The following is a 24,610-nucleotide window of genomic DNA, read 5'->3' on the forward strand; positions in this document are numbered from 1 at the left end:
TCTGACCTGTCTAGGATTATTTGCAAATAAACTTGGGAACTTTTGCTACACCATGTTTTCAAACCTTTCATTGGATAAATAATAAAGTCAACATCCCTGGAGAAGGTCAGTGTTGCTTGGTACACCATGAAAGTATTGGAATACTTCATGAGTGGGTCATCAGAGCCTACAACTTTTAGTAAATGTATGGGAAAATTGTCTTTCAAAATGCAATATTTGGCTTTATTTTAAAAAGTTAAGTAGTAACAGCCTGATTGCCCTTGGAGGAGTATTGGCTAGCTCGCTCTGCCCACCAGGTGCAGTTTCGGGAGGGCATTAATGCCTCAAATTGTATAGATTGTCATCCCCATGGGAATAGAATGGATTACGATTCATACTTATATTCACACTACAAACATCTCATACAAATTCTAACACTTCTTTGCATACACAAACTTCACTCATACTCACACTACTGCTCCCTCAAACTCATACAGATCACCATGGTAATGATGAGCAGTGGTTTAAAGCTGTTGAACAGGCAACAGAATGACTTTCAGATCTTTTGAGGGAAAAAAACACCAGTGAATGTGATACCATTTAGTTAACTGATAACCACTGAAAGAACACCCACATTCCTTTTACAATTATCAGTCCATGACACCAATTTGACTGAGATCTGAAGGCAGGAGGTTTTTGGATTGTCCTGTAACAGCATGGATGTTCAATGTTGACCCTTGAGAACTGGAGACATGCCAGATTTTTAGGATTTTCATACAAGATAAATTTACACATGATGTATGGGAAATGTAATTGGGGATCATGTGTATACACAGTGGTTAACATCAAAAGGTGGCATTGCTCTAGCCACCATGGGCTAATGTCACACAACCCTACCTTATCGAAAGGGAAATGGGAACACGAAAGTGGATCTCAGAAGCTGTCTGGTAATGTCCCTTTTTGAGCAATTTAGAGAATATAACATAGAGATTAGAGAATGCAAGCACAACCATATACCATTAACACACTTTCCCTCTGAGCATGCAGACTTTATTCTGAGGAAGTGGCTCGTCTCCTCAATCACTTACCAGTATCCCAGACCATTCTGGTGCTCCGGTCAGAAAGAGGGGAACAGCGTAACGATGAAACATTATATCGTTGACATCATGAGCAATTCCAAGAAAGATCTGAGTAATGCCGCAAACTATCAATGTGACCTGCCAAAAAAGAAAAAAAATGTTAAAAAAATAAAAAAATAGACATTAAATAAGAGCAGTGTCCTGTTATGTGTTCCATAATCTAACTTCCATCTGGCAAACTGAATCAAGTGAGGGGGAGGCGCACACAGACGGTATATTTCACAAAATGTAGTCATGGTTCTTTAAACCAATAAAGATAACACGTCATGTATCCCGCCTCAAAGTGCATTTATAACTTATGCAGTTGAGTGCATATTGATAAGGGGAAGACTTAGAGAACTACATACTGGTACATCTAAGGTGAATTGACTTTTTATGCATCCAGTGAATTTACCTTCTAACAGTACATCATGCACTGTGTATGTAATCCGTACCTATGAGTAGACGGGCCAATGATGTCCATACATTTTATGTGGTACATGTGTGGTGGAACGATCAGCAGAAGACAGTACTTGGATTTCTACACAAATGGGACAATCCACAAGGGATCTTGTTACAGGGTTCAATTACATAATACCTCTACGCATTTGACTGTGTAAATAAATGCTTGGAACTGCTCTTCAGCAGACATTGTAGGGACACAATCCACTAACAGAATACAAAAATGTCTGGGGCACACAAAACGGGTTAATCAGTCAGTAATTCAGATAGATTGTTTCAGTTAAAAAAACCTAAGAAATCCATAAAATTCAAACAACAGCATTAGCACACCATCAATATCAAACAATCACCAGTATCAAAGGTAAACAATATATAATCCAATTCTTTAATGCAAGTATATACATATTAAAACAAAAATACTTAGAATAGCGGTAACAAGGTATCCTTTCATTTAAAGGTCACAGGCAACCTTTCATTCACTCTGACGTTCAGAGCTGCCTGAATAAATCTTGTGACAGCAAAACTAATTTCAAGATAAATAATCTTAAATAACTTAATAAAGGGGCAATTGTTAATGAGAGCAAAGCTGTAGACTCAATGTGAGTCTATGTATGATGCACCTCAGGACTCAAAGTGGACTGGGTCCACAAATCTTCAATGCACACCTCAAAACTAAAAGGTTTCTACTTGGGTCATCTTCTGCAAGAACAGTCCTTGCACCACATGACTAATCAATATTGTGTAATTATCATTTAAAGTAACTTGTGCATTGGTTAATTTCATTTGCAAATACTTAAGGACTTACTGTGTTTGTTGCATGTGCTCCGCCAGGTTTCTGCTGTCACTTTTGAGAGGATATCATAAATAGGTGAAATATAAGCTTCTGAAGAGGGCATTAAGAAGATGTGCCATACTCATTTTGTGGAAGGGGGGTTGGGTCTCCCTGATTTCATTTTGCACTATGCTGTAGCACAACTTCATCATATGCAGCTCACTGGTTTGCAAATGGCCCTAAATGGAAGGAAGATCTTTTGGCGGGTTTCTGTGTGCACTACACATTGCCGGAGTGGTTTACAACGGGACAATGGGATGGGGTCCCATCCCAAAAAGACAGACAGCTCCACTATGGCACAGAGTGGTGATTTAAGTACTGAAGATGTCCCCATTTTTGATGGACATCCCCATTTGGTTCCATAATCATTTTCAGCCAATCGTAAAGGACAAGTAATTTCGCATTTGGCGGGAGGGTCAATGTGCAATGGCTGGGGATTCGTTCCTGACATAGATTTATCTAATTTGTGCAAGCACAATAGGAGTTTGGGCATTAAAATCAGCACATAGAAGATATAGTTACGGAGGGTCTTGCTGAATGGGCGGTAATGTTGACAAAATTACCTGCCCCTCCATATAATAGCCTGCCTTGAAGGGTAGGAAGCTATGGGACATGGTATGGTCTGATTGGAAGAAGGATTTGATGTATCCTGATAAAAAAACTTGGAGCATGGATATGGATATGATGCCTCCTGATTGTGGTAGCAAGGAGCACTTGAAATGAAGTAACTTTTACTAAATTCTTGAGGCAGCGTACTGCTTTAAGGGGGAAATCAATAAAATGATTTTTTTTTTTTTAAAGGAGAGAGACCAATCAAAAATATAAAACACAAACAGGAAATTATATTTGCTTTCCATCGCATGAGGCCTAAAGTTCAAAGGCATTGCAAAACGAATTTGCAATGACAATAGGTACATTGTACTTTAAGATTGCTATTAACAATCGCAAAGCATACATTGTAAACCCTTGCACGTCAACAGGGAAAGGAGGAGGCAAAGGGACTCTCCTTTGTGATTTGGACTAGAATTCACAAAAGATTTGTGACAGCAAAGCACTGAATGATATCCGACTGTCCAGGGCAGATGGGAACCATTCACCAAGCATAAAATTTCAATATTTGGCAGGTTACACTCCGCAGGAAACATCTATTACAACGCAGGCAATACATCATAGTGCCTTTACAAAGCAGTCAGTACCTCAACTGCGATGGTACCACGAGTTCCATTACAATGCAAATCATTACAACGACTTGCTCTTGAGAATGCGGTGTTGGGCTGGTGTTGGATTTTAAGTCCAACACCTTCCCTAATGATACACCGAATGGAGTTAGAATAGTAATTTAAACTATTCCAAAGTCCAGCGCTTCCCTAAAGCAAATTGTTCTAATGACTTGCGTTGTAATGGAACCTGTGGTAATGGCACAGTAATGGTAAGGACTGCCTTGTTAAGCCATGCAAGGTTTTGGATGCGTGGCAACAGATGCTATTCCACTCTGTAAGAAGAGATATATGAATGATGAGTATCTGAGTGAATGAGCCGAGCCAGAAAACCAAGAGAAGCGCATGGCTCTAGGGCAGGTGCTGGGCCCCATCCAATACTTAATTTGTAACAGAATAAGGTCAGGGCCCAGACTTTTGCTCAGAAACCTGCAGCCGGCGCTATGAAGGGTTAGACTGTGGAATTGCAAAGCTGTGTAGTCTTGATTCCACCTTTAACTCACCACCAGGCACTCATTGCCCTTTATCTGATTCTCACAGCGTTCTTTTTCATCCCTGCTTTCTCATATTATCTCTTTTTTCTGTCTTTCACTTCCTCTTCTCTTTCTCCTTTTGTGTTTTTCTCTCTCTTGCTGCGGATTAATGTTTGTTGAGGTACACTAAGTGCAGGTCTTCACAAATGTGGGCCCCACCGACAACCGCCTTCTCAAATTAAACACTAGCCCCAAAGGAGGACAATGTGGCTGCATCACAGGAGCCGCCAAGCATGAAATATTTGGAGGCCAGATTCTAGTACCCTCTGCATGGTTACATGAAATAGGACTGTCTGCTGGCAAGATAAGCATCTGTTTGTATAAAATATCTGAAACTGTATATGTGGTTCAATACAACAAAGCTTTACTTTTAGGATAAGCATCTCTAAGAAAATACAATCAGCTGTCAGCTTGTCTTACTAGGTTAGCTTGTCTTACTAGCAGTGGATCCAGTATAAAAAGATGTACACATGTTTGAAACTGTAATTCTTTGTGGCTAATTATGTACCCAGAGTGCTTCTTTTTATGTGAACACGCATGCTGCACACTAGAAGCAAGATTGGTGAATGTTTCAAAAATAAGATGTACCCAAATAATATTTGCAAATTGGAAAAAGGATAAAGGTTACAAAACCACTTTAAATACTGTTTGTCTGAAGGAATCATTTCATACATCAGGTAGTGGATTCACAGCACTATTCAAATAGTATTAATAATAGTAATAATAATCTGTGCAAAACTATTAATCAATCAATCAATCAATCAATGAAATTTTTTAGAGCGCACTACTTACCCGTAGGGTCTCAAGGCGCTTGGGGGGGGGGGGGGGGGGTGCCGCTACTGCTCGAACAGCCAGGTCTTGAGCTTCTTCCTGAAGGAGAGATGGTCTTGGGTCAAGCGCAGGTCAGTCGGGAGGGAGTTCCAGGTCTTGGCGGCCAGGTAGGAGAAGGACCTTCCTCCTGTTGTCGCTCTTCGGATGCGGGGGACGGCGGCGAGGGCGTGGCTGGCAGATCGGAGGTGGCGTTTGGGAGCGTAGAAGTTGATTCGGTTGTTGAGGTAGCTCGGGCCTTGATCGTGTAGGGCTTTGTGTGCGTGGGTGAGGAGACGGAAGGTGATTCTTTTGTTGACGGGGAGCCAATGCAGGTTCCTCAGGTGTCCAGAGATGTGGCTGTTTCGTGGGATGTCGAGGATGAGTCTGGCTGAGGCGTTCTGGATCCGCTGGAGTCTCTTCTGGAGCTTGGCGGTGGTTCCGGCGTAGAGGGCGTTGCCGTAGTCCAGTCGGCTGGTGACGAGGGCCTGGGTGACTGTCTTCCTGGTCTCCGTGGGGATCCACCAGAAGATCTTCCGTAGCATGCGCAGGATGTTGAAGCATGACGAGGAGACGGCGTTGACTTGTCTGGTCATGGAGAGGGAGGAGTCCAGGATGAAGCCCAGGTTGCGTGCGATGGCCGCGAGGGGGCTCATGTAGACGTTGAAGAGGGTGGGGCTCAGCGAGGATCCTTGAGGGACGCCGCAGATGACTTCGGTGGCCTCTGACTTGTACGGTGGTAGGCGGACTCTCTGTGTTCTTCCGTCGAGGAAGGAGACGATCCATTCCAGTGCCTTCTCCTGGATTCCGACATTGCTGAGGCGCTGCACTAGGGTGCGGTGGTAGACAGTGTCGAATGCCGCGGAGAGGTCTAGGAGGATGAGGGCCGCTGTTTCTCCGTTGTCCATCAGGGCCCGGATGTCGTCGGTGGCGGCGATGAGGGCGGTCTCGGTGCTGTGGTTGGCTCGGAAGCCAGACTGTGAGGGGTCGTGGGATCCATTCGTCTCGAGGAAGGCGGCCAGATGGCTGTTGACGGTCTTCTCGATGACTTTTGCAGGAAACGGGAGGAGCGAGATGGGGCGGTAGTTCTTGAGTTCGGTGGGGTCCGCTGTAGGTTTCTTGAGTAGAGCGCTGAGTTCGGCGTGCTTCCAGCTCTCAGGGAAGGTGGCGGTGTTGAAGGAGGTGTTGATAATGTCCCGCAGGTGGGGTGCGATGACAGCGTCGGCCTTGTTGAAGACGTGGTGAGGGCAGGGGTCGGTCGGAGATCCGGAGTGGACGGAGTTCATCATGCGGATGGTGTCTTCGGTGGTGGACGGAGTCCAGGCGCGGAGGGTGGTGGTGGGCGGCGTTGCTGTGGTCGTGGCGTGCGTCGGTTGAATGCTGAAGCTGTTGTGTATGTCCGCGATCTTGTTGTGGAAGTAGGAGGCGAGGGAGTTGCAGAGGTCTTGCGATGGGGTGATGTCGTTGTTTCCGGCGTTGGGGTTGGAGAGCTCTTTCACGATGTTGAAGAGTTCCTTGCAGTTGTGTGCGTTGTTGTCCAGCCGGTCCTTGAATGCAGTTTTCTTGGCGGCGCGGATCAGTTGGTGGTGCTTCCGGGTGGCAAGCTTGAGAGTGGTCATGTTGTCCGGTGTTGGTTCCTTTCTCCAGGCTTTCTCGAGGGCTCGGCAGTTCGTCTTGGAGCTCTTGAGTTCGTCGGTGAACCATGGGGCCTTCTTGCTGCCGGGTCTGAAGGGCGGGGTCCTCAGTGGGGCGAGTTCGTCCGCGCAGTTGCTGATCCACTTCGTGAGGTTGTCGGCGGCCTGGCTGGGGTTCGCTGAGCTGGCAGGAGGGTGCTGGCTCAGGGAAGCGGCGAGCTGGTCGGCTGTGATCTTGTTCCAGCTTCTTCAGGCAGCCTGTTGCTGGTGGTGGTGGATCGTCGTTCTTTTGAAGGTGAAGTGGACGCAGCTGTGGTCCGTCCAGTGGAGTCCTGTGGCGTGGCTGAAGGTGATGTCTTTGCTGGATGAGAAGACGGCGTCAAGTGTGTGTCCGGCGAGGTGGGTGGGGGTGGACACCAGCTGCTTGAGTCCGAGGTTGGCGAGGTTGTCGAGCAGGGTGGAGGTGTTGCGGTCGTTGTTGTTCTCCAGGTGGAAGTTGAGGTCCCCCAGGAGGATGTAGTCGGTGGAGCGGAGCGCATGCGGGCTGATGAAGTCGGCGATGTCCTCGCTGAATTGTGTGCGTGGTCCCGGGGGTCGGTAGATCAGGGTGCCTCTGAGGGTGGCCTTCGGGTCGGTGTGGATCTGGAAGTGCAGGTGTTCGGCGCTTGTCAGGGTGTCGTCGGTGTCGGTCGTGATGCGGATGGTGTTCCTGTGGATGACGGCGATGCCTCCTCCCATCTGGCTGGCGGAGCGGTCCCTCCGGGTGATCTTGTATCCCTCTGGGATGGCGATGTCGGGCGCAGAAGAGGCGTTCATCCATGTTTCCGTGAGGAAGGCGACGTCAGGAGCTGTGGTGTCGAGGAGGTTCCAGAGTTCGATGGCGTGTCTGTGGACGGAGCGGGTGTTGAGCAGGATGCACTTGAGGTGGTTGCTGCTGGTGTTCGGCTTGGCGGGTGCTGGAGTAGGGCAGGTCCGAATGCAGGTGAACTTGCAGGCGTGGCGGCTGAAGGGTCCGTGGGTGCGTCGTGGGGTGGCTCGGTAGCATCCTGGGATTCGGCCGAAGTTGAGAGCGTTGAGGGTGGCGGCGGTGTATGTCAAGCGGGTGGGCAGGAGTCCTCGAGGGCCAGGGGTCCTGGCACTGGACGCAGTCCAGGCGCGGACGGGCGCAGACGGGCTTACCTTCGGCGCACAATCGGCGCACCCGCTGCGCGTGACCGCTGCGCGTTCGCACGGTCGGCATTTATGGCGAAGTGCGAGGGGGGGCGGAGCAGCTGGGAGGCGGGAGCGGGGAGGGTACAGAATGAAGAAAGGGGCGGGGTTTAGCGGCGGTGGCGGGAAGCGGGAGCGGGGAGGGAGGAGACGGGCGAACAAGGAACAACAGGCAAGCAGGCAAAAAAGGGGGAAAAGGAAAACAATTTACAATATACAGCAAGTACAATTAGAGACACAATTCAGCAGAAACAGTGGCGCAAGGCAGGATAGTTAGCACAGACCACGCTGCTCGAGGCAGGGGGCGTGGTCTCGCGGCGGCAGCCGGAGCACAGAGGCAGGTAGTTGGGGGGCACACGCAGCAGCTGGTGGCCGTGCGGCACGGGGGGTGTCCTAAACTAGGTCACACTCACCTGCGTCGCACGGTCGCCATTTATGGCCAAGTGCGAGGGGGGGCGGAGCAGCTGGGAGGCGGGAGCGGGGAGGGTACAGAATGAAGAAAGGGGCGGGGTTTAGTGGCGGTGGCGGGAAGCGGGAGCGGGGAGGGAGGAGACGGGCGAACAAGGAACAACAGGCAAGCAGGCAAAAAAGGGGGAAAAGGAAAACAATCTACAATATACAGCAAGTACAATTAGAGACACAATTCAGCAGAAACAGTGGCGCAAGGCAGGATAGTTAGCACAGACCACGCTGCTCGAGGCAGGGGGCGTGGTCTCGCGGCGGCAGCCGGAGCACAGAGGCAGGTAGTTGGGGGGCACACGCAGCAGCTGGTGGCCGTGCGGCGCAGGGGGGTGTCCTAAACTAGGTCACACTCACCTGCGTCGCACTGTCGCCATTTATGGCCAAGTGCGAGGGGGGGCGGAGCAGCTGGGAGGCGGGAGCGGGGAGGGTACAGAATGAAGAAAGGGGCGGGGTTTAGCGGCGGTGGCGGGAAGCGGGAGCGGGGAGGGAGGAGACGGGCGAACAAGGAACAACAGGCAAGCAGGCAAAAAAGGGGGAAAAGGAAAACAATTTACAATATACAGCAAGTACAATTAGAGACACAATTCAGCAGAAACAGTGGCGCAAGGCAGGATAGTTAGCACAGACCACGCTGCTCGAGGCAGGGGGCGTGGTCTCGCGGCGGCAGCCGGAGCACAGAGGCAGGTAGTTGGGGGGCACACGCAGCAGCTGGTGGCCGTGCGGCGCGGGGGGTGTCCTAAACTAGGTCACACTCACCTGCGTCGCACGGTCGCCATTTATGGCCAAGTGCGAGGGGGGGCGGAGCAGCTGGGAGGCGGGAGCGGGGAGGGTACAGAATGAAGAAAGGGGCGGGGTTTAGCGGCGGTGGCGGGAAGCGGGAGCGGGGAGGGAGGAGACGGGCGAACAAGGAACAACAGGCAAGCAGGCAAAAAAGGGGGAAAAGGAAAACAATTTACAATATACAGCAAGTACAATTCGAGACACAATTCAGCAGAAACAGTGGCGCAAGGCAGGATAGTTAGCACAGACCACGCTGCTCGAGGCAGGGGGCGTGGTCTCGCGGCGGCAGCCGGAGCACAGAGGCAGGTAGTTGGGGGGCACACGCAGCAGCTGGTGGCCGTGCGGCGCGGGGGGTGTCCTAAACTAGGTCAACATTAAGGGCAACATTACAGGCAAAATGTAAAAATACATTTAAAAGAAATAGGAAGAGTACAAGTGCTGCTCAAAGATCTCGTATTGGAGCAGATTTACAATTTACAGCAATTTACAAGACCAAGCCCAAATTTGTTTGTTAAAACAAGAGGGGGGGGATTTTTTCCTCATTGGGGCAATCCTTTTCCCACATCTGTACCTTTTTATTGGAGGGTGGATCCTGTCACATCCTTTAAAAAGTTTTACTCCAGCATTCACAGGCCTCGAAAAATCTACCCCCACTCAAGTTAGCTTATATCAGGGTGAGCTATTTTTAGGGCCTATTGGGCGTTCTGGTGAGACATCAGAAACTGGCAAAGAACAGCTGTACTGTTTATTGAGAAAGTGAATGACAAATATAGATGCCTTTCAATCTTGGTTTTATCTTGCTACTTTTGCTTTGGCTTCTAAGACAGTGGTCAAATGTCAGCGTATTTCTCCTTAACAATTGATGCTTATTTTAGCCTGAAGATTGGGGTTTACTTTTATTTTTCTGACTGTAAATGTATAGGATTTTGTAAAGTCACATATGTGACAATTGTTCTAGGATACAAGGAGCGCGGAAGGTAAGGGTGTCAGTTAGTCAGTCAGTCATAGATCTTTATTCGGCTAATTTAGCCACAAAAGAGCAATAAAAACATTTGAATTACATGATTATACATAATAAAATTCATCTTTGACAAAATCAAAACACTGGAATCATTTTTTAGCCGAACTGCAGAGGAAATATACCTATAAATCATTAGGCAGGTAAATTCATTGCTTTAAAGAAGTAAGTGACATAGCGCAGATTGGCACTTTCTAATATTTAATAATCTTAGTAATGGTTTTAAAAAAGTACGTCACGGGCCTGAATATAATTTACAAATAAACATAAAATGTAACGTGCTCTGTGCAGAAAAAGAATCACATGGGCAAAATTCTAGTTTAGTATCACAGTATGCATCACATGGGTACGACACCAGGAGATGAGCAATACCCATCCTGAATCTGATCAAATAAAACATTTTAGCCTGATTGAAATGGAAAGAGAGTTATGGTTCAATTTTTGGGAAGCTGACTAAAATGAGTGCTCTACAACCCTTTTTTTGCCATCTCTTTACCATCTCTTATATGCTTCAAATACAGAAGAAAATGCCTTTTCAGATTGTTTTTTGGGATTGCAGAAATGTCACCCGGGGTGCTGAAACAATTCTCCATTCTCAGTTTCCCTAATTGTTCTTGGATATAAGATAGCCAGGGAATCTTTTTTACAAAATCTAATTTCAAGCAATCCAAAATGATATCGCGATTCAGGACTGGTTCCTCCTTGGTTCATATGTTATGCCAGAGCTTCAGGGGAGCTAGTTGCGTATGAAAAGTAAACGGTGTTACACCTAATTTGTTGCGGCACATAATGACAGGAGTACTTTGAGGTAATGTCAATGTGTGTTTTAACATCATATTTTCCGCTCTCTGAAGCCCCAGAGTATTAGTGGAGCCCCAGACTCCTGCTCCATACAAAGCGAACTGAAAATTGGGGTTGTGAAGTGCACTCCTTTGTGATACGTTTTAACCTTTGGAATGGATTATCCTTTGTTTTTGCGTGGGTGTGCTGGTAGGGTAGGAGGAGCCACCCTCCACGTAGATTGAATCAATAGAAACTAGTGACTGACGTCATTAGACCCTTTCCGCACTACGTTTAGCAGACATCCATCTGCCTATGTAATCTAATAATTTTAGAAACTTTGATTTCGATTTACAAGATTTTTAATTGAAACAAAAAGTTTTTCTCCTTTTTTCAGGTTTGGTGCTTTCTATATTTACATGTGACAAAGCAAATACATATTGGTCAAACTTTTTTCGTGACATTCAATTCGTTGATTCAGTATACAGTTAAGTTATAACTGAAGAGAGAAGGTAATTCTGTCCCAATGCATTTCGGGATTATATCCCTTCGTCAGGGGTGTTGAAAAACACAACATAATTGATATACTTAAAATACCGCTTTCAGCACACATGATGTTTTAGGAATAGGTTCACGTACTATCATACTTAGTATAACATAGATAGAACATTATTCAAATCTGTTTCGAAAAGTGGTTTCGAATGAACATGTTAATTACACAATTGAAAAGTACAATTGAAAAAATACAACTCATATTTTGACAGAAGTTGCAAAACAACTAGTTTTTAACAAAACACAGATTTTCTCAAAAGATAAAAGGAAAACTGGCATTATTAAAAAAAGAACTGCATTCAACCTCAGGTTTGAGCATGAACATGTTTGATTTTTAAAGGTGTTGGTAAATGCACCCTGTTAGGAGTAAAAAGTTTGATTGGGAAAGTCTGTAGAAACATTATTGAAAGTTGGTGACTCACCAGTTGAACATAAAAACGCTGTTTTGTGCGAACTGAGTGCTGGGGCGGGGACTGACGTTAATTTTGCAGGTGATCTACAGAATAAATAATTATACTCGCATTATAAAGTATCCTGTTTAATTAAGTCAAGGATGATCTGAAAACAGGTAAGATGTCATACCAAGATTGCTGGGTGGATAAATTCAAGTCACCGATTCCTGTTTGTCTATATAACAAAAAATGATGTCCCGGCGTTCTCTTTGAAGTAGACTGTGGGTAGAAGAGGCAAAAGATTTTTTTTAGTGCTCGTACTAACAAGACAAAGTTAGCACAAATGCGACCTAACATAGAGTAAAATGGGTTCATACCTAAGGTTGTAAGGTTAAGGAAAAGTTCACTAGGTATGCGTGAATGTATTTGAAATGCTAGGTTTCATTCAACGAAGTTGGTTGCTAGAAAGTAAAAATGTTTTGATAGTTAACGGCATGCTCATAGTTGTTAAACAAGATCGAAAATGTTTTGAAAGACCCGTGAGGGTGGTATACCTTTTGGTATGCGTGTTCAGCAACTTCGAAGATGGTGGTGAAGATTGAATATCGATTAGATGTGCAGCTCCTTGTTGCATCCCGAATCCTAAGACAAGATTTGAGGGATTCGTTAGATACCGATCGGGCTAGCATTTAATTAACTAAGTTGCTAGATAAGGTGGATACCTGTGTAACGGTGCTCGACTGCGAGGATTGGTATGCGTGTTCTGCAACTTCGAGGATAGTGGCAACAACTAAGTGTGAAACTCCTTATTGCATCCAGAATCCTAAGACAAGATTAGAGGGATTCGTTAGATGACGGTCGGGCTAGCATTTACTTGACTGATCTACTAAATAAGGTGGATACCTGTGTTGCGGTGCTCGGCTGCAAGGGTTGGCGTCTGGATCGCTGGTTCAAACTGCTCTCGTTCGAAATACCGCGTACGGATGCGAACCAAAGTTAAACGACGGACTGCGGAAGTGAATTAAGTAGTACCTGGCAACGGTCCGGTTGATGAAAAGCGAAAAAATACTAAGATAGGTTGTGTGGCGCTGTGGAGGCGCTCAGATGTCTAATTGTAGAACTTGCTGGAAAAATAAAGAGTTGTCATTGAATTTACTGCTATGTAAAAACAGAGAAGATAAAAGAATCTATTTGGAATTTAAGTTCCAATGAATATCATACCGAAGATAAACAACGGACTACAGAAATGAGTTGAGTAATGCCTGGCGATGATCCAGTAGAAGAAAAGAGAAAAAATACTAAGATAGATGGTGTGGGGTTTTAGAGGCGCTCGAATGCCTGAATGTCAAACTAGTTAAAATAATAAAGTGTTGTCGTAGTATTTACTACTATGTGAAAAAGAAAATAAAAGAATCTATTTAGAATAACATGGATGACGGACTGAGTTTTGATGTGAAGTAGTGTGCCATGTTGATGCTAGTATATGAAATAGAAAAATTGCCGTATGGTAATTTCGCTGGGTGTGATTATTCACTGGGAAAATACTAGAGAATAGGTGTACTGAAATCTGAGAATATCGAATATGAGAGACTGTATGTTCCTTGCTCATTTGGAGACTATAGCCAGAGGTAAAGGCAAGATGTTTCTATATAGAAAACACTATAAACAAACAATTTTGACATTCATTCCTTCGAAACGATGACAATGTTATCTGCATTGAAAAATATACATTTTTGACATTGCTGCTTGTTTTATTAGCTGTGTAAAACAACAACTGGTGTTTGTAGAATTGGAGTGCTCTTTAATTTAATATCCTCTATATTGATGTATCAATAGATTTTAGTGTCCTGGTTATATGAGTTTATGTGGAGGATTTAAATCTAGTGGTTGAGGGCCCTGCCCTTTTAGGATCTGAAGAAGAGAGAAATCTATGATTTAATAAAATGTGTCTATAACCACTTAAGTTTTCCATTGGTATTACAAAAATAGTTGCTGATCTGGTTTAATTTGAGAGTTTTACAGGAAACATGACATGTCTATTTTATCGTTGAGACCTTTTGGTACGTGAGTTTGTAGAAAATATATCCACCAGATTTCTCTTTGTGATAACCATTTTTCATTATTTCGATCCTGCTTGATTTGGATCTGTTCTAAGACTTGGAATCTTAGTTGCGGAATCGTATGTTTCATTTCTGTCCAGTGTGAAACTAAGCTGGATGTTAAAGTCTTATTTCGTATTCTGCTCTTGTGTTCTGTGATCCTGACTTTTATTTTTCGCTCAGTTTTTCCTACGTATAGTCCGTCATCCATGTTATTCTAAATAGATTCTTTTATTTTCTTTTTCACATAGTAGTAAATACTACGACAACACTTTATTATTTTAACTAGTTTGACATTCAGGCATTCGAGCGCCTCTAAAACGCCACACCATCTATCTTAGTATTTTTTCTATTTTCTTCTACTGGATCGTCGCCAGGCATTACTCAACTCATTTCTGTAGTCCATTGTTTATCTTCGGTATGATATTCATTAGAACTGAAATTCCAAATAGATTTTTTTATCCTCTCTGTTTTTACATAGCAGTAAATTCAATGACAACTCTTTATTTTTCCAGCAAGTTCTACAATTAGACATCTGAGCGCCTCCACAGCGCCACACAACCTATCTTAGTATTTTTTCGCTTTTCATCAACCGGACCGTTGCCAGGTACTACTTAATTCACTTCCGCAGTCCGTCGTTTAACTTTGGTTTGCATCCGTACGCGGTATTTCAAACGAGAGCAGTTTGAACCAGCGATCCAGACGCCAATCCTCGCAGCCGAGCACCGCAACACAGGTATCCACCTTATTTAGTAGATCAGTCAAGTAAATGCTAGCCCGACCGTCATCTAACGAATCCCTCTAATCTTGTCTTAGGATTCTGGATGCAATAAGGAGTTGCACACTTAGTTGTTGCCACTATCCTCGAAGTTGCAGAACACGCATACCAATCCTCGCAGTCGAGCACCGCAACACAGGTATCCACCTTATCTAGCAACTTAGTTAATTAAATGCTAGCCCGATCGGTATCTAACGAATCCCTCAAATCTTGTCTTAGGATTCGGGATGCAATAAGGAGCTGCACATCTAATCGATATTCAATCTTCACCACCATCTTCGAAGTTGCAGAACACGCATACCAAAAGGTATACCACCCTCACGGGTCTTTCAAAAATTTTCGATCTTGTTTAACAACTATGAGCATGCCGTTAACTATCAAAACGTTTTTACTTTCTAGCAACCAACTTCGTTGAATGACACCTAGCATTTCAAATACATTCACGCATACCTAGTGAACTTTTCCTTAACCTTACAACCTTAGGTATGAACCCATTTTACTCTATGTTAGGTCGCATTTGTGCTAACTTTGTCTTGTTAGTACGAGCACTAAAAAAATGTTGTTGCCTCTTCTACCCGCAGTCTACTTCAAAGAGAACGCCGGGACATCATTTTTTGTTATATAGACAAACAGGAATCGGTGACTTGAATTTATCCACCCAGCAATCTTGGTATGACATCTTACCTGTTTTCAGATCATCCTTTACTTAATTAAACAGAATACTTTATAATGCGAGTATAATTATTTATTCTGTAGATCACCCGCAAAATTAACGTCAGTCTCCGCCCCAGCACGCAGTCCGCGCAAAACAGCGTTTTTATGTTCAACTGGTGAGTCACCAACTTTCAATAATGTTTCTACAGACTTTCCCAATCAAACTTTTTACTCCTAACAGGGTGCATTTACCAACACCTTTAAAAATCAAACATGTTCATGCTAAAACCTGAGGTTGAATGCAGTTCTTTTTTTAATAATGCCAGTTTTCCTTTTATCTTTTGAGAAAATCTATGTGTTTTGTTAAAAACTAGTCGTTTCACAACTTCTGTCAAAATATGAGTTGTATTTTTTCAATTGTATATTTCAATTGTGTAATTAACATGTTCATTAGAAACCACTTTTCGAAACAGATTTGAATAATGTTCTATCTATGTTATACTAAGTATGATAGTACGTGAACCTATTCCTAAAACATCATGTGTGCTTAAAGCGGTATTTTAAGTATATCAATTATGTTGTGTTTTTCAACGCCCCTGACGAAGGGATATAATCCCCAAATGCATTGGGACAGAATTACCTTCTCTCTTCAGTTATAACTTAACTGTATACTGAATCAACGAATTGAATGTCAAGAAAAAAGTTTGGCCAATATGTATTTGCTTTGTCACATGTAAATATAGAAAGCACCAAACCTGAAAAAAGGAGAAAAACCTTTTTGTTTCAATTAAAAATCTTGTAAATCGAAATCAAAGTTTCTAAAATTATTAGATTACATAGGCAGATGGATGTCTGCCAAACGTAGTGCGGAAAGGGTCTAATGACGTCAGTCACTAGTTTCTATCCATACAAAGCGAAGGCACATGTCGGTGCTTTGTAGATGTCTATTATGGCTTTAATTGGACAGGAGCCTAATTTCTTTGTGATTCTGAAGATGGCCTCTGCGTTTAGCTAACAATCCTTGCATCCACTAGATATGTCCATGAATTTTCTTCATTAAAAAGTATGCCTAGGTAAGAAAAAGTTAGTACCGAGACAATATTTCATTATTTATATAAAAAGTTTTGGTCGGAGATTTACCTATTACAATTACATGTGATTTTGCAACATTGGTTTTTAGGCCAAGGTCACTCATAAAATCATTAAAACCAGTTAAAAGCCTTTGTGATCCCACCCCAGTCCTTGACATTAAAACACAGTCATCAGCGTATAATAGGGCCGGTAGAGACCTTTTACCTACAGTTGGTGCATCTATATTACCAGTTCTGATCTCACTTTCTAAATCATTTTTATATATGCAGAATAAAAATGGAGCAAGTACGCATCCCTGGCGGACCCCACAATCCATCTTTATTGGAGGCGACAACTCACCAGCTGCTCCATAACCTACTCTCCCTGTGACTCTGTGGTGCATTGCTGCTAGGTAATGGACAAAGGATGGATCGAGGCCCGTAAGCAGCATTTTCTCCCAGAGTCTCCCCCTCTGCACCCAGTCAAAGGCAGAGGTCAGGTCCATAAACCCAAGGAAGATGGTCCCTGGCTTCGCCATGGTGTATTTGCCGATGACCAGGTGCAGATTGAGCCCCTGTTCAACAGTGCCCAGACCTTTTCTAAATCCATACTGAATATTAGAAAATTTCCCATTTTCTGCCATCCAGACCTCCAATCTCTCCAATATTATTTGGCCCATTATTTTACAAGAACAATCAATTAGGGAGATTGGTCGATAGTATTTAGGGTCTGATCTATCTCCCTTTTTAGGTTTCGGCCTAGCGTACACTGCGCAGCAGTGTCGCGCAGCTGAGAATTTATGTTTACACTATCGGGCTTGAACCTGCCCCTCTTCTCCATTGGCTGGCTTCCTAAAGGGAGGCCAGCCATTGGAGGAGAGGGGTGTCACTCTGTTTAAGCCCGGAGTCGGGGGGTGCTTTTTAGCTTCTTTCTGTTTTCTTTCTCTCCTCTTCCCATTGGCTGGAATTTTACCTTCCAGCCAATGGGAAGAGGAGAGAAAGCAAAACACGCCCCGAATCCGAAAATGTAGGCGCTTTTTGGAAGACATTTCTGCTGTACCGCCGCCGGATGAAGTCTAGAAGCTGCTGAGTCCTCCAGTGAGTGCTTGCTTTTCTTGCCTCTCTTCCCTGATTGTGCCCGTGTTCTTGCCTCTGTCCCCTCATTGTGCGTCTGTTCCCTTGTTGTGCGTCTGCCCCCTCACTGTGCTTGCTCCCCTACCCCCTCATTCATTGTGCTTGCTCTGGTGCCCCCCTCGTTCATTGTGCTTGTTCTCCTGCCCCCCTCGTTCATTGTGCTTGCTCTCCTGCCCCTGCCCCCTCGTTCGTTGTGCTTCCTCTCCTGCCCCCGCTCCCTCGTTTGTTGTGCTTGCTCTCCTGCCCCCTCCCCCTCATTGCTTGTGCCTGTTGTCCTGCCCCCCCATTGGTTGTGCTTGCTGTCCTGCCCCCTCGTTGCTTGTGCTTGCTGTCCTGCCCCCCCTCGTTGGTAGTGCTTGCTTTCCTGCCCCCTCGTTGCTTGTGCTTGCTGTTCTGCCCCCTCGTTGCTTGTGCTTGCTGTCCTGCCTCCTCGTTGCTTGTGCTTGCTGTCCTACCCCCCCTCGTTGGTTTTGCTTGCTCTCCTGCCCCCCCCATTGGTTGTGCTTGCTCTCCTGCCCCCCTCGCTGGTTGTGCTTGCTCCCCTGCCCCCCCTCGCTGGTTGTGCTTGCTCTCCTGCCCCCCTCGCTGGTTGTGCTTGCTCTCCTGCCCCTTCCCCCTCGTTGCTTGTGCTTGCTCTCTTGCCCCTGCCCCCTCGTTGCTTAAGCTTGCTGTCCTGCCCCCTCGTTGCTTGTGCTTGCTGTCCTGCCCCCTCGTTGCTTGTGCTTGCTGTCCTGCCCCCTGTTGCTTGTGCTTGCTCTCCTGCCCCCCTCGTTGGTTGTGCTTGCTGTCCTGCCCCCCCCATTGGTTGTGCTTGCTCTCCTGCCCCCCGTTGGTTGTGCTTTCTCTCCTGCCCCCCCTCGTTGGTTGTGCTTGCTGTCCTGCCCTCCTCGTTGGTTGTGCTTGCTCTCCTTCCCCCGTTGGTTGTGCTTGCTCTCCTGCCCCCCCTTGTTGGTTGTGCTTGCTCTCCTTCCCCCCATCGTTGGTTGTGCTTGCTGTCCTGCCTCCTCGTTGCTTGTGCTTGCTGTTCTGCCCCCTCATTGCTTGTGCTTGCTGTCCTGCCCCCTTGTTGCTTGTGCTTGCTGTCCTGCCCCCCTCGTTGGTTGTGCTTGCTCTCCTGCCTCCCTCGTTGCTTGTGCTTGCTCTCCTGCCCCACCCCTCGTTGGTTGTGCTTGCTCTTCTGCCCCCCACGTTGCTTGTGCTTGCTCTCCTGCCCCCCTTGTTGCTTGTGCTTGCTCTCCTGCCCCCCCCCTCGCTGGTTGTGCTTGCTCTCCTGTCCCCACCCTCGCTGGTTGTGCTTGCTCTCCTGCCTCCCCCTCGCTGGTTGTGCTTGCTCTCCTGCCCCCCCTCGCTGGTTGTGCTTGCTCTCCTGCCACCCCCTCGTTGCTTGTGCTTGCTCTCCTGCCCCCCCTCGCTGGTTGTGCTTGCTCTCCTGCCCCCCCTCGCTGGTTGTGCTTGCTCTCCTGCCCCCCTCACTGGTTGTGCTTGCTCTCGTGCCCCCCCTCACTGGTTGTGCTTGCTCTCCTGCCCCACCCCTCGTTGGTCATGCTTGCTATCCTGCCCCCCTCCTCGTTGGTTGTGCTTGCTTTCCTGCCCCCCTCGTTGGTTGTGCTTGCTCTCCTGCCCCCCCTTGCTAGTTGTGCTTGCTCTCCTGCCCCCCCTCGCTGGTTGTGCTTGCTCTCCTGACCCCTCCTCGCTGGTTGTGCTTGCTCTATTGCCCTCCGCTGGTTGTGCTTGCTCTCCTGCCCCCCCCTCGTTGGTTGTGCTTGCTCTCCTGCCCCCCTCCCTCGTTGGTTGTGCTTGCTCTCCTGCCCCCCCTTGTTGCTTGTGCTTGCTCTCCTGCCCCCCCCTCATTGCTTGTGCTTGCTCTCCTGCCCCCTCGTTGCTTGTGCTTGCTCTCCTGCCCCCTCGTTGCTTGTGCTTGTTAATTCTAGCTATAGACTACCTGACTTGATGGCATCAGCACCAAAACATACTCAGAAAGGGCCTTTATATCAACTCACTTCAACCATTGGTTAATTTGTGTCAGCCCCTTTCAACAATTGTCTAAAGAAAGCATAATTTGCACCTGGGCTGTGTTTGTGCACCTAAATGTGATTTTTGTTCCTCTACATGTTTTTACACCTAAGAGAGTCTCATGCTGATATTGCACAAAGAATGATTTTGCACCTTACTGAGATATTGCACTTAAACGTGACTTTTACTCCTCATTTTGATGTTGCTCTATGGGAAATCTTTCACCTGAATATGATTTTACACATAAATGCGTTATTGTACCAAAAAGAGCTTCAACACTCTTCCCGGTGTTTACCCACAGGCGATTTTGCACTTAATTGCATTTCTGCCCCCTAAAATTGATGTTTTTTTGTAATGTGATGTTTTCTTCTACAAACGGTTTCACACTCCTGTTGGGCTTGTGCTGAGGAGACCCACATGACATCAAAATTAACCTTTGTGAAATAATGTAAAGTCTGAAAACTGCACATTCAGTTTCTCTCCCACAAACACCCTCCTCCAAAAGACTGCTCTCCTAACATGTCACATGCCTTACTTGCCCCCCTGCCCCCTCGCTGTGCTTGCTCCCCTGCCCCCTCGCTGTGCTTGCTCCCCTGCCCCCTCGTTCGCTGTGCTTGCTCCTCTGCCCCCTAGTTTGTTGTGCTTGCTCTCCTGCCTCCTCGTTCGTTGTGCTTGCTCTCCTGCCCCTCCCCTGTTCGTTGCGCTTGCTTTCCTGCCCCTGCCCCCTTGTTCGTTGTGCTTGCTCTCCTGCCCCTGTCCCCTCATTCGTTGTGCTTGCTCTCCTGCCCCCGCCCCCTCGTTCGTTGGGCTTGCTCTCCTGCCCCTGCTCCCTCGTTCGTTGTGCTTGCTCTCCTGTTCCTGCCCCCCCTCGTTGCTTGTGCTTGCTCTCCTGCCCCTGCCCCCTCGTTGCTTGTGCTTGCTGTCCTGCCCCCTCGTTTCTTGTGCTTGCTGTCCTGCCCCCTCGTTGCTTGTGCTTGCTGTCCAGCCCCCCCTTGTTGCTTGTGCTTGCTCTCCTGCCCCCCGTTGCTTATGCATGCTGTCCTGCCCCCCCCTTTGGTTGTGCTCGCTCTCCTGCCCCCCTGTTGGTTGTGCTTGCTCTCCTGCCTCCCCCCTCGTTGGTTGTGCTTGCTGTCCTGCAAACTTTTCCACCATCGAGAGAGACACCAGACCCACGGCTGGGCAGATCAGCAAGGCAAAGGTTGATTCAAAGAACAACTTGAAGAGTATGAATTACGGACTACTAGGACAGCGGTCTGACACTGAATTCTGCGACTCGAACAGATAGCCCTGGTCTGCCCCGGTCACCTATTATGGCCCGATACATAATTCACGCCACAACAGCTCTACAGGGAGCAGGAACAAAGAATCTCACTCTACTCGATCAACAGAAATATCTACAGATACCCTAACCGGGTTGGAATTATCACCGGTCTAGTGGAAATACACTTTTCGATTATCTTAGCAGGAAGCCCTGAAGAGTCGGCGTGTAATATACTTTGACGAAACACGTGTCGGCTGGCGCTGTGTAGTTCAAGTATTAAAAAAGAATTAACAACAACAAGACGTCAACTATACCTTTCTTGTCGGAGGAAATGTACTAATGGACATATTATATGTTTTAATTGGCTGTGTGTGCACAGGATGTGTTCATAATTGTAGCTGTTGTGCGAACAATATCCTTAGAGGGGTTGTGAGGGTCACCCCTTTCCTGTAGCACCACAAAACGGTAGAAAAAGACAGGCATCAGATATATTGCGGAGCGCAATTAATCCCTAATACAAAGAACCCTGCACGTTGTCATTATGCTTTGTACACTACATGGTTTTATCATTAAAACTGCCTGTCAGTGGGAAATTTGTTGGCTATGACAAGGGAAAATGTGCTGTCTGTAATTAACATTGCCCTACCACATCATGCTTTCGAAAAAGTCAGGGGTCATGTGTAGTCTATATGTGGACTTGAAAGTAGCACCAGCACGCATGTATTGGTGTCTCCTTGGGCACAGATTTGGTGCTGCGTACTACAGCTAGTTTCAACCTTGTAATAAACCAATCAATGTTCCTTTTTATTATTCAACCGTAAGTGATTTTATTCATCAATTACTGCATCCAGGTGAATATATAATGTTTTTTTATCACTCCGGTGTATCCATACTACGTTTATCATTCATTCCCAATGCATTGCGGCTACTGCCTTCATCTGGGGAATATCTAGTGAAAAACATATAATGATCATCACTAATATGAATATGTCACTGAACAATATCCACCACCTAATGAACATTGCCATGTGGGAGGTTAGAAAAATCACAGAGTGATATCAATCTAACAGTTAGTGTTCTAATAGTTATGTAAAGAGTGTTCACAAACTAGGAAATTAGGGGCACATGCATCATTGTAGGAATTTGCATTTCCTAAATTGCGAAAATTAAGGAATCACAATTTAGGAATTGCAAAATCCTATGCATCAAGAAATCCTCATTTTTTTTAGGATTTCTTAATTTTCGGAATTTGCGATTCCTTAATTGCGAATCGCAATTAAGGAATGGCATTACATTGATTCCTATGGGCCTAGAGGCCCATAGGAATCAATGCTGTTTTGCATTTCTATTTTTTGGAATTTGCAATTTGTTGATGCATTGCAAGGGTGCAGAGGGGGGTCCAAAGGACCCCCCCCTGCAACCCTGAAATGTATTTTAAAGTGCATGTTCATACACACATGTCCTAAGGACATGTGTGTCTGTAACATGACACTTTCCAAAATGCATTTTTTTGCTTTTTTAAAGAATTTCAAAAATTAACACGAGGGTCAACCTCGTGGTAATTTGCACTTCCTATTTCAAAATTTGCATTTTTTAAAAAATTGATGCATTGCATTTAAGGAATTGCACAAATGCGATTCCTTAAATGCATTCGCATTTTTAGGAAATGCAAAAAAAAGCGAATTTTGAAAAATTGTTTCATGCATCCCAAAAACGTATTTAGGAAGCGCAAACGGCTGAATTTACCGATTCGCACCGTTTGCACTTCCTAAATAGGTTGATGCATGTGCTCCTAAAACCGTGCGTTATATTGAAGAGCGTGACTAAAATAAACAAAACGTTTGGGTGCAAAAAATAAGAATTAGATCACAATTGAACAATGTGAATATGTGCGGGTAAAGAGCCTTACGATCGTAATCATGCTAGAACGGTGAATTTAACTTCTACTGACTTGGGCGTGCATTTCGGGACGACATTTACCAACATAGCGGTTTACGCTGTGCGCTTCACTACAACCATAGGTGAGGGGTAAAGTTGTCAAAAAGTGCTCTACGAAGTTAAAAGAACTACAAAATGAGTGCTTACTGATTAGAAAAACACTGCGGTGATTCAATAAGTAGGCGATACAAACGCCATACTCTCGTTCCGCGTCTCTTCACCGAAACGGATTAGGACGTGTGTTGTGTTACGTGAGGGGGAGTAGTTAAGTGCGCGGTTCACGGTACGGTGGATTAAAGGAATACACACATCTAATCGAGTGCTAGTGTGAATCGAACTAATAAAGTTTTAGAAGAAAATGACGAAAATAATTCTAAATAAGCTAAGCAAAGCTAAATCTCAAATGCAAAATTAGAATACATTAAGTAACAAGATATAAACAAGAATACATTAAGTAACTAGATATAAACAAGATAACCAGCGTCAGTCATGACGAGAAATGTATACAATGGCAGATGACATGAATAGAATTCATAGGTAACATGAAAATTCGATCCTTTCGTTCATGCCATTAGGTTTCAGAGTTAGAAGATGATAAATCCAATAGTTTTCGCGTTTCAAAAGGAATTTCTTATTGTCTTACTCTTCCGATCTTTCAATGATTTCAAGAATACATGCTTTCATCTGGCTCACTTGGTGATTGGCTTCAATAAAGTGGGCAGCAACAACTGATTTAGCAGCTTTCGTTCTAATGTTACTTTTATGCTCATTCAGTCTTATTTTCAGTTTCCGCTCAGTTTGACCGATGTATTCCATTCCACATGGACATTTTAACATATACACAATGTTGCTTGTGTCACAAGTAGCATTCACGTCTAGTGGTATCTTGTGCCCTTTCATAGGGTGAGTAATGCTGTTACCTTGCAAGATATTGTTACAGTTATTGCAGTTCCAGCACGGAACTGTGCCTCTATATTTTTTATCAATGGTCTTTGATGTTGGTTGTTTGATAATTTCTCCTATATTTTTTGCCCTGCTGAAGGCGAACACTGGGGTTTTGTTAAAAATGTTGTAGGAATCAGGTTCAGTCTGAAGTAGCAACCAATGTTTTTTTGATGATTTTATTAAATTGGGAGCTAACCGTGGAAAATTTACTGGCGCATGTAATTCTGGGTTCCTTCTGTGTACTTGGAATAGCTAATAGCAATTTTCGATCTTTGGTGTTAGCACATTCAACTGCTTTATTAAGCACAACTTCAGGATATCCTCTTTCTTGAAAACGCTGTATCATTTTAAGAGATTGATGTGTGTATTCCTCGGGGTCAGAGACGATTCTTTTAACTCGCAAGAGTTGTGAATACGGTAAATGCAGTTTCAGCGCCTGGGGGTGAAAACTTTGGTAAGCCAACATGTTGTTCCGATCTGTTTTCTTGGTAAACAACGTAGTGGTGAACCCTGTTGCAGATTTTTCAATGGTTACATCGAGAAAGTTGATGGAATTGTGTTAATTTTCATAAGTAAATTGAATACGTTCATCCACATTGTTGAGCTCGATGATGTTTTCCTTCAAATGATCTTCTGTGCCTCTCCACAAGATAACAATGCCATCTATATACCGGAGGTATAAATGTAGGTGGTTTTTCCATTTCGGGGACTGTAAGATGCGTTGGCTTTCATACTCATGCATAAAGATATTGGCGTAGCAAGGAGCAGCCCAATTCCCCATAGAGGTTCCACTCTTTTGAAGGTACCACTGATCATCATATTTAAAGTTGCTATGCATTATTGTGAAATTCAAAAGCTCTAATAAGAAAATGTTCATGAGTTCATCATAATCTATATCAAGTAGGGCCTTTTCAACTGCCTCTATACCAAGTTGGTGCAGTAT

The 24,610-nt window shown here is 45.2% G+C and overlaps 1 protein-coding gene across 6 annotated transcripts in view; it reads right to left on the bottom strand.

Annotated features, from left to right (window-relative positions):
- The window catches only part of LOC147703524 (membrane-spanning 4-domains subfamily A member 4A-like), a 1,156,223-nt gene that overhangs the window by 992,093 nt on the left and 139,520 nt on the right, over positions 1 to 24,610 (bottom strand). For all 6 annotated transcript variants that reach the window (XR_015297583.1, XR_015297582.1, XR_015297581.1 and 3 more), the window contains exon 3: positions 1,068 to 1,196. Coding sequence is in view for 3 of the 6 variants with exons in the window: in XM_086931893.1 (XP_086788019.1) it covers positions 1,068 to 1,196 (129 nt within the window). In the remaining 3 variants the exon portion in view is untranslated. The remainder of the gene's footprint in view (positions 1 to 1,067; positions 1,197 to 24,610) is intronic.

The sequence above is a fragment of the Lissotriton vulgaris genome, chromosome 7 (genome assembly GCF_964263255.1).
Source record: "Lissotriton vulgaris chromosome 7, aLisVul1.2, whole genome shotgun sequence".
NCBI classification, from domain to species: domain Eukaryota; kingdom Metazoa; phylum Chordata; class Amphibia; order Caudata; family Salamandridae; genus Lissotriton; species Lissotriton vulgaris.